Raw genomic sequence first — 10,741 nt, 5'->3', positions numbered from 1 at the left:
CAGAAGATACTTAGATGTTTATTAGTTGGACATGTACCTGATAATTATTTTTAAGATCCTGTTGAATAGCATGATATTGCTTGAAGAGAAGTAAATTACCTTTCATTTTCATGGGCTTTGCAGATGATAGGTCTGTGTGTATTTGCGTGCTTGGTGAAAGTGGGTGTGCCTGCGGTTGTGTTTGCACTTTAAATAGGTGACATACTGGCGAAGCACGGAGGGATAAATATAATTTGGAGGCAATTTATCCTGTGTGTATTTTGATTTGAAGAGTGCCTTTTATGATTACCAGAAAGCCGTTGTTTCTCAGCGTGACAGAACAACTGAATCAATTATGCTTTGACATTCCCAGAGCAATTAGACTTTACCTTTATCATTTCCGGCCAATTTGGAGGGCGGTAAAATTTTCTGGTGTTCAGCTGAGAGGATTCCAGGTAGCTGAGGAGTATAGACAGCTGGCAGCAACTTAACAGAAATAAACTCTCCAAACTCACATAAGAACATACCAAACTCAACAAAAAGAGCTGTTGTTCAGTTGTCTCTTCATCAATAGACTCTCTTCATAAATATTTTTGTTTTCCTACAACCATACATTTCAGAATATGGTTAGATAAAACTGAAGCATATAAGTATGGCAATATTATCATGACTGTCACCCCTAAGATAGCAGTGTTGTCAGTGTCGTCTCAGTATTATCCCATGCCCTGTTTGTTCCTGGGTATGCTTTTGCAGATCTGCATCACAGAACACACTTGCTCAAAATGTATGCCTGTGTGGTTGTGTGATTTACACAACCTTGCCACCCGAATCTCCTTTTTCAAATGGATATTTTTCTGTTCGTGTCTTTGAACAGTGTTACTCATCTTGCTTGACCCTGGTATATAAGTGCAGAAGCAATAGTTCGTTCATTGCTGTAAAAGTGGTCTGTCTAATGTCCTCTGGCACTCTGTGCACATAGAAAGCACCCCCCCCCCCCCCCCCCCCCCCCACCCCCACCCCCAAACACACATAACAAACGCATTCACGTAGCAAATTGCCTGTTTTTATTAGACAGCACGCACATTTGGAACCAAGTAACATTTCTGATGTTTATGCATTAGCAATACAGACTCATAACATCAAGTCTTCGGGGAAAAAAAATCACAAACTGAAATATTCGTTCGTGGAAACCAACATTTAAATATACATGTCGTTTGACGACTGTACTGAAGCGAGTCATGTAATCGTAGCAACAAAAGGTGGTATTAATTATCTAATAATAATGTTTATTTTTCTTCTCAGTAAAGGCAATTTCACGACACCAACCGTTCAATTACTTTGTTCATGCAAATGGACGATGTGGCATTTTGCGTTCTTCCTCTTTTTTTCTCAAAAAAGAAAAAAAAAAACATTCCGAAAGCTCTGACACTTAGTAGAAGCCCTGACATTTTCCTTACTTTAATTCATGCATACTTTGTACATCTTTGTACACCTTTTTAATTTTCCCATTGCAAGAGCGATATTCAGTCCAAGCAAGGCATTCGGACGATATTCTTGGTCAAAATGTCTGTTGTTTTTGTAAACGTTAAAAAAAACTGCCACCCCAGCTATGTTTTTGATACATTCTTGATTTGTGAAGATATTAGCAGCTGCTGGGCGCGGTGTCTGAACTTCTGATCTCTTACGCTGTAAATGATCACATTCCAGCAACTGTTGGTTGTCAGTATCCAAAAAGCAAAAAATGAAAAATTGCACCATTCGTTTCCAATCACGTTTCCAACAACAAAGACGGCAATGGGAGTGAATGACGCGGTAAAGGCCAATGTCAGAGTTCCTATGGTCTTTGCAGCTTTGACGTCGGAAAAAGTAGGTCTGGTGATATTCTGACAGTCCGTTTCGGCTAAATCTTTCCTTCGTTTGGAATGCTGACGGATTGTGGAGAGCGACAAGATGTTAATAACCACTGTTGCCCCAAGCAGAGTGAAATCGAAGGCAGGAAACAACAAAAGAATGTTGCATGCTTGAGTCGGAAACTCGCTGGCTCTTAACGCGTAGTTGCACATTCTGCTGCAAGAGTTGTATTCCAAGACAATGTCATTGCTGTAAAGGATAGGAGACACTGCCAGAAAGAAACTTCCCACCCATGACAGAACGATGAGGATGGTTGTTCGTTTCCTGGTGATCACAGACTCCTTGTGCAGAGGTTTCAAAACGGCGATGCTGCGCTCAATGGTGAGGAGGAAAATAGTTGTGATGGAAACAAGAGTGCATCCAGCAAATATCGGACCGATGAAATTGCACGGGTGAAATGGGGTGGTCAGCGAGTTGTTCATTGTCCATTCTGGCTTGTAGTCAGTAATCATAAGCGACACCTCGGCATAAACGGAGAGGGGCACCACAAAGATACCCACAGCCAGGTCAGCGACCGCCAAAGAGGCTTTCAGGTAGCCCTGTGGCGTTTTGAAGTGTCTTGTACCAAGGACTACGGTGAGAGTCACCGAGTTTCCAAACAATATAGCGAAGATCAACAGGATCATGAAAACTACCATCAGTATTTTGTTGGTCAGCGTGCAGCAACACACCGTGCAGTCTGTCTGTGCGGACTCGTCCAGCATCCTTGGAGAACAGCGCGTAAATTGCAGCAGTGTTAAATAACTTGTCAAAGAATTATATTGTTTCCCTCTACCATGTTACGTAAAAGCCTCGGTAACGGATACCTTTGCTTCAGGGTAACATCGGAGCTTGGCTGCACCGCGTTCTTGTCCGTGCCAGGGAAATCACAACTTCTTTCAGTCCTGAGCGAAGAGAACCGCAAACGCATTGAAGTGGAAGTGCAACCCTATGAATCAGACGGAATATTAATACTTGAATTGTTAATGCTTCCAACATAACTTACAGTAGCGCATATTATTATATTAGCATATGAGTTATGAGTAAAATTTAGTTTTTCGAGCACCCTCCTCATTTGTAATGTTAAACTAAATTAAAGTGTTGCTATTATTGCTAGGCTACTACTAGTAGCCTCTACATTCTAACACTGATTATGATGAAAACCAATACCAATGGTAACAACACAAACAACAACAACAACAACAACAACAATAATAATAGTAATAATAATAATAATAATAGTAATAATAATAATAATAATAGTAATAATAATAATAGTAATAATAATAATAATAATAATAATAATGCCTTAGAAGGTTTAACTGACCTCATCCCGCAGCTGACATCGGACAATCATCCAGAGATCCAGCTATTCATTACAGCTCGAGGGGACTAACCACAGAACCCAGTTAATGCTGATGCACGGGTACGGTGTGCTGGCGTCTTCAGCCGAATAATTTATGTTCTTGGCAGCGCATTTCCGAGTTTTGAATTTAATTCCTTTACGAATGATCCAAAGAAGCTAGACGTGTTTCCATCAGTGTCCACAAGCTGAAAGACGCCTGACTGAACCTAACTAGCTAGCTGCGGTCGCGCTCAGCCTCAAGTCAGGACGGAATGAGCGCTACTACTGTATGAGTCAGAAGTAGCTGGCAAATCGCCCAAAGGAGTATGAAGATGGGGCTACGTAGTTTCTGGACAACGTCATGAGCTCCCCTGCAAGTTATGTGGCATGTTTTTACTCATACATTTTGCTTTGTTTGTTGTCTACAATACTGCAGCCGACAGAGGTATTTATTTAGTTGCTCACGTCATCAATTTCCAGTACACCTTGTATCAGAAGAGCCTTTATTTCAACTGCTGGACCCATTTAAGATGTGTGATGCCCCATTGTGGATAGCCAAGCTAATCATCAGTTATTTTGGCTTTAAAAGTTGCGCTTCCGTAAGACATGAGACAACGACAAACCATCTTCGCCAGTTTGATATAATACCAACCGCTTTCTTTCAAATAAGAACAGAAAATTACAGCTTGTAACAATGCATCTATCCACATTTTATAAGGGAAAGCATTAGGATGTAAATAGGCGGGGATGTAGTTCTTTGTATGACGACGTTAATTACACTACAGCAACTGTACCCTATAGCAGTTAATTTTATGGTAGCTCGCGTGGGTGGTGGGGGAGAGCTGGAGATGGAGGGCACATGGAATAGCGTGCCCAGCGGTTTCTACTCGAGGTGGACCGTCGACGATAATGACATCGGTGTGCTGGTAGTCAGGGCATCGTAATTCAGCACCATCGTTTCTTTCCCACACTCTGCTCTAGCTACGAATCAACGCTACTTAGTATCCCCGGTGTGTTTCATTAGTTATCCATATGAGCGCCAATTAGTGTTTTTGATGTCTTCCTGTTAGTGTTGAACACTTAAGGAAATACAAGTGGGACGGGGCCATCCTTCATTTATTTGATTGTTTTGACCTGTATTTATTTACGAAAGAAATAATATGTCCAAACGTGGACTCCCAAAATGTAAGGGATATATTTAAATTATATCAGATAATAATGCATATCTGAACATACTGCGGTTACTGAAAATATGTAGACATAAAATTAAAAAGGAAATGGTAATTTACCTATTTTTCAATACATGGTATACAATTTATGTGTGTAGACATAGGCCTATTTATTCTTACCAATTCTTGACTTTGCATTTTTGTATAAACTTACATATTTATGCATATAGAGCTATAGCATACTGTGGGCCACAAACTAGAGCTCAATAACTCTTTCTCCGTGTTTTTATCATACCATTTTTCAGTGTGAATGAAATGAAGGCGTCTGAGCAGGGCACCAGTTTGCTGTGGCGTTTAACGCCATGCAATGTGGACCAGAGCGTGAAGAGCTTGTTACTAGCTGGTGGGTTGATCTTTTAATCTTGGGTGCAGTATCAGTCAAATCCCACTGAATAAGTGGGCGATACTGCACGCAGAGCGTAAACTTGTGAATTTCCATGGATGAAGGTGTGTGCTTAGCAAACCGCAGGTTACCACTGAAGAATGACTGTGTCATGATTGGTGCATTTGCCAGATGCCAGGACACATGCAAAGCAAGTTAAAGGGTATTATGAAGGCGCTATGTAGCACGTACCTCTTTAACCATGTGCTATGTGTTGAACGCGTAATGTGAAGAGCTACTGAACACTACACTTACTGATAAAATTAATTACAATTTGATCATTTATCTGCATTACAGATAACAACACAACCCACAGCATATTTGAATAGCGCATTGCGTCATAATATTTTGATGTCCTACCTCGGTGTGCTAGCTTTAATTTTTTAGCTGGAATGCAAATGAAACGCATACGTTTTCCATCTTTAATATTCAATAGATATATCAAAGCATTTTCCACCAAATGAAAATGAACTTGCTCCAATTACACCAACGTCCAATTAAACAGGTCAAGAAGGCTTTCTGATTTTTTATGAGTGCACTTTTGAATAAAACACCATCTGAACCTTCTCTCGTTCCGATTGTGAATTTCTCTGTCGTCGCTATATTTTTCATAGGAAGCCTCGAATAATGGACGACGGGGGGCAAAGTGCTTGCAGATGGGAGTTCGTGTGTACATTCTTGCGGACAAATCGCGCTAAAATTATTTCAACGAGTAGACGAAGAGGTTATATCTACACATATGGACTAGCCAAAGTCAGATGTGATCAGGTGTGTCTACTCATGTCTTCCCGCGCCATATCGATGGTGTTAAGATGAGTCTTTGAGCCGGAACACTCCAGTTCTACTCCGTGCGTCACACATGTCCCTTGCAGCTCTCCAAGATACTGAATGTGGAGGAAATCATTTCCCCTCTGTATAAAAGACATAACGTATTGTACTGTAGAAGCCGCATGCTGAGAAGAAAACAGACTTCCAAATCAAATGCATTGTTTGGGCGAAAGGAATCCAGGCAATGTGCTGGATTGGAGTCATTTTCACAGAGGGGAGAATTGATGGTTCATGAGTCTGCAGGCATAATCTTAAGGTTGAAAAGGTGGTGGCAGACTGATAACCCTGTAATTGAACCAATCACATTTCTTTGAATAGGTATAACGGAAGACAATTTGAAAAAAGTTCACTGTTAACGATTCTGATATGCAAAATATATAATTCGAGAAAATACATTTATGACATCCCAAATGTAATGTTTTGGTTTGATTCAATTGACCAAGGCCAATGAGATAACCTCCTACCCGTTCAAATAGGGGCATTTTAACCAGAATGAATAGGAATACCCAAAGAATTGTTTTAAAGCAACACTACAAAATCTGGGGTTACTGTGATTGTGGTCTCTATCAACTTCAAAAATAGTTTTGACGTTTACCATTTCGTTTACCATACCCTTAACCTTGACCAAAGGCAAACTTTGACGCTTGAATTTAATGCTTAAAAAAATGTTATGCACATTTTTCCACAATTCCTATTACACTTTAAATGAACGAGCAAAGTTTGTATAAGCTTATTATTCTCTTTCTTGATTTCAATTTAGATTAATTAATTTTCTAAGTCAATGAGATAAGATAAGTAGTTTCCAAGTTTGTGGGAAATAAAAAGTCAATCTGGAAGTGTAGTAGGTATGCACTGAGCCACTTGGGGGCAGTAGAGAGTTATGGGCACTCAGTAGTAATCAGAAAAAGCAGAAAAAAGGTGAAAAAATCCACAAGGTTCCCCAAAATAGGCACACTAATAGACAAACAGAGAGAGAAAGAGAGGGGGGGAGATACAGAGAAAGAGAGAGAGAGAGACAGGGAGAGGGAGAGAGAGAGAGAGAGAGAGAGAGAGAGAAAGAGAGAGAGGGAGAGAAACCTTTGCCTTACGCAGGTCGCCGAGTGCAAGCCGAGTAAAAGCCATTCTATGTTCTTTGGCTGAGTTTGGAGGACGAAATAAACTGGCAGAAGCCCTGCACTTTAAGTGATCAAACAGGTCAGCGCATCTATGTTTTGCACCTGGAGCATCTCTACATACAGTATTTTCCTTTTTTTTGTTTAACCGAAGTCTGAATGAAAGGTCTTTGATTGATCTGTTAATGAAGAGTTTTTCTGTATTTGCACTCGATGTTGTTGCTTTTTAGTGGCACAGACATTCGTCTGATAACACATGCACTTGTTTGAAGACTTACAAAGAAAAATTATCGAGGCATGTCAAATACAAAGCAATTAAGATTTCCATCAGAGAAAAATCCGGCGTACGCTAAAGAAATCCAGGGTCATTTCACGGAGCGACTATGATCGATATTCACTTTTGCAAGACAAAGATTGTTCTCTCTTAATGTTGATTAGGAGCACCCAACAGCAGTTGACCAACACAGCCTGTCTTTTAAAAACATCCATTACGGGCTCTCCAGGATGACAATAAGCCAGAAAGCTATTTTTAAGTTTATTGCCAGGGAAATGTTAATGCGAAAGGCAATCTCAGTCAATCAGGCTGTTTCAGGCTGACAACACTATTTCCATTGCTCATTCAAATGCTCGCTACCCTCGCTGCTTAGAGCAGTGCATACACGATGCATTAACATGGGACACAAACCAGGGTGTAGCTATAGTGAAGATAACGATAATTTTTCCCTTGTTATTCGATTTGCCCAATGGGGAGAGAAGCACATAAGGGTGCTTAAGATTTTTTTCCCAGCAGTGCGGAAAAGTACAGAGACAACATATCAGAAGACCACTTTTTAATTGTGCTTACATATTGTCTTTAAGGATTCATGACATACATAACAAGACATGCAGACCTACATGAAAATACAGCCAAACAACAACGGCAACAAAGACAAATCTAACTAATTACACGTATAATAATGCAGCACAAGAATACAAGAAGATTAAAAAAAGATAACTAAAAATATATTTTTCATTCATTCTTTAAGTGATTCATTGTTCTGTCTATCAACCTTTGCTTTCTGTGTTTGGGGGGGCGCTGACAGTTGACAACAGTAGATGCCATTTATTTTCACCAGTGATGTCTTCCTGAACCCCCCAGGGTCTGTCCAACCAAAGAAATCCATTTCTCTGCCAGATATCTGTAGTGTAATTTTGTGATTCACTGTCCTTCGTTTCGTACAGATTAGAACATTTCCAGATAGTAGGGGGTTGAGTAGCCAACCTCACCACAGTAAAATACATTCTATTAAACACTAGGCACAAGACAAACTAAGATTAGAGAGACATCACACACACAAACACTGAGAGAGATTCTGAAAGAGAGCGCATGGCAACATTCACAGCAGATGCTCTTGCACATATTGCTTAGCAATAATCTAAGTCTCACAATGGCATCGCTTCAGGGAGCGCAAAATTACCAAACAATGGCAAGGCACGTGTTTTCATAATTGAAAAAGGCAGCCATCGCACCGTGAGGCATGTGGTGCCGGATTGCTACACTTTCACTGGAGGCTCTGCCAACACAGGCTGATCCTGAGGGATGAGGAGTCCTTCCATCTGTGGAAAACACCCCCCCCCCCCCCCGCCCCCCTGATTCATTTATTCTTAATAGATATATTTTCAAGTTTCCAATTCAGGCTTTTAAATGAAACATATTCTAAATGTTAAGGTTTGTTCCATAGATTTGTTGTTATACATGTTATGAAATACATATACGTTATAGTATTTTTTTTGTCTGTTAGTAGTTTTCCTTTTACGCACAATCACCTTTTTAGAAAAAATTACTTTGATCGAATTAAATATACCTATTTTATGTTAAGTGCACACACTTACAATTTCATACTGCCCATCCACTATTGTGATATACTGTATCTGGATATTCCCCAGCGCTACAATCCAGGATCTAAGCTTGTCATCTTCTGGTGCCTGGGCCAGCTGTTTAACCAGTGTACCACACTGCAACCATTTTGTTGCTCTAGCATCCATTGAGTCAGGACACCCACTGCTACTGGGGCCTCATACCACACCAATCTACTAATTTTTAAACAGGAACAGAAGTCTTTTGAAGGCTGAGTGAAGATGTGAATTCCTTTTGATCATGAAACATTTCTGTCAAAGCAACTTGATTCTCAGAGGTTTTTTTTCCCCCCAAAAGCCTATCTCTCAGCTTCTCACAAGTAAGAAATTGTCCCTAGAGGTGTGAAAACTATTCATATTATTCATACTTCACATTTTTTTGTTTCTGCTATTTCATCTCTTTATATGTAAGCATTTCAGAAGATACATAAAATGGGGAAAAAAATCAAACAAGCTATTAAATTAAATTAATGTGGGTATACCCTTTTGTACCAGGAATTACCAACACACTGTGTTAAAACCCAATGTACGTCAGATATCCTTCCACATTTTGACAGTGACATTAGGATCTGATCAACAGACAGGAAACAGTCACTAATAATGCACACTGTCAGATCCTTTCCACTGACAGCTTTCAGGCCCTTGGGAAATGGAAAAAAACCTTGTGGCTCTGATGATTTAAATTAACAGCAAAACACTGCAAAATGGGGGAAACAAGAGTGGTGTTGAAGCTGAGTGGGAACCCAAAGAGTCTAGAATTGATTGGCAAACGGGGCACTGCTGTTATACCCTCAAACTAAAGCACCCAGGCAAATGTTTTGTAAATGGATGATTTGTAAACTATGTAATTCACTCTTGATAAGAATATCTGCTAAGATAATGCATGTAATGTGTACACACAAACTACACTGAAACTACACAAGTGAATGAAGATCTAGTCTTTCTTTGTGTCTGCCCCAAGGGTCTGATGTCACACTTTACTAGCATATCAATGAATACAATCAAACGTTTGTGATGGAAGACAACGACATTCTTTCTGATACATTCATGTGGATATTGACTTTGTATGTTCAGGAAATTCATATTTATTGAATAATTTTAATGTATGTGGAAAAAAAACACAAAACACTATACCATTGTCATATGTCATAACTGTGTTACAAAAAAATAATATTCCCGCTAAAACGCAGCATTTACTAAAACTAAGGCCCATGTGAAAACTGACCTAAATGCAAATTGCTGTTAACTTTGAAAAAGAAAATAGGTTAAGTGTTCCATTTTACTGTTACTTGCCTTTTCTCACTCATTTCTGTGACCGCCAAACTCATAATCTTGAGTAAGAAAAAAATGCAACACTCACTTAATTTTGCCATTCAAAGGTAAAGACAGACCCCACAGCAGTCAGAATGAATCGTGCCCTCAGGAACTGAAAGAGAGATCTTTGCAGCACAATGCCTTTGACTCTGTGTGTCCACGGTGTACCTTCCCCCGGCACAAACTGGCTTCAAAGAGAAAAAACATGGTGGTTGATGCACATTTTGGAGTAATTGCACCCATTCAGCATCACGTGTGATGGGAGCGTTGCTTGAATGCAGGGACGGCAATTTTACCGGGCATTCGTAGAGGCATTTGTGCGATAAAGCACATCAATGTGGTCATCACAGTGCAGCAAGCTGAGGATGGGAAGACTCCCGAGAAGCAGCCGCGAGCGCTAGCCCTCCTACCGGGACGGAGGCATGTTTGTGGTGTCACACGGAAAGCGCGATAAAACGCAGGAGGGGAGGAGAGTCTTATTTGCACGCTGGCACAGGTGGGAGAAAAACAGCATTCTGAGACGAGAGATGAGTAACTACGCAGGCTTGAGGTTTACAAATGCCCGCCTAAAAAAGTTACAATGAGAAACTTCACACGAAACACGAACAGGATCCCGGGAAGGGAATGTGAACAAATGTGCAGATGTTACGACGATATCCTGTGCCTTAATCTAAATTCTAAACAGTGCTTGCGTAGGGACGGTAAGTATATACATGTAGTTACAGCCACAAAGGAGAGGGAAATCTAGGTATTTGCCAGTTTGGGT

General features: G+C 40.2%; 1 protein-coding gene across 1 annotated transcript; it reads right to left on the bottom strand.

The window, feature by feature from the left end:
- Positions 1-1,423: 1,423 nt before the first annotated feature.
- LOC118785048 (beta-2 adrenergic receptor) lies at positions 1,424-2,594 on the bottom strand. Its single transcript, XM_036539573.1, has one exon. The coding sequence runs from the start codon at positions 2,592-2,594 to the stop codon at positions 1,587-1,589; it is 1,008 nt and encodes a 335-aa protein (XP_036395466.1). The 3' UTR covers positions 1,424-1,586.
- Between the last annotated feature and the right edge of the window lie 8,147 nt (positions 2,595-10,741).

The sequence above is a fragment of the Megalops cyprinoides genome, chromosome 10, assembly GCF_013368585.1.
Source record: "Megalops cyprinoides isolate fMegCyp1 chromosome 10, fMegCyp1.pri, whole genome shotgun sequence".
Classification (NCBI taxonomy): Eukaryota; Metazoa; Chordata; class Actinopteri; order Elopiformes; family Megalopidae; genus Megalops; species Megalops cyprinoides.
The sequence above is the reverse complement of the archived record's forward strand: the minus strand, read 5'-3'. Positions and strand labels throughout refer to the sequence as shown.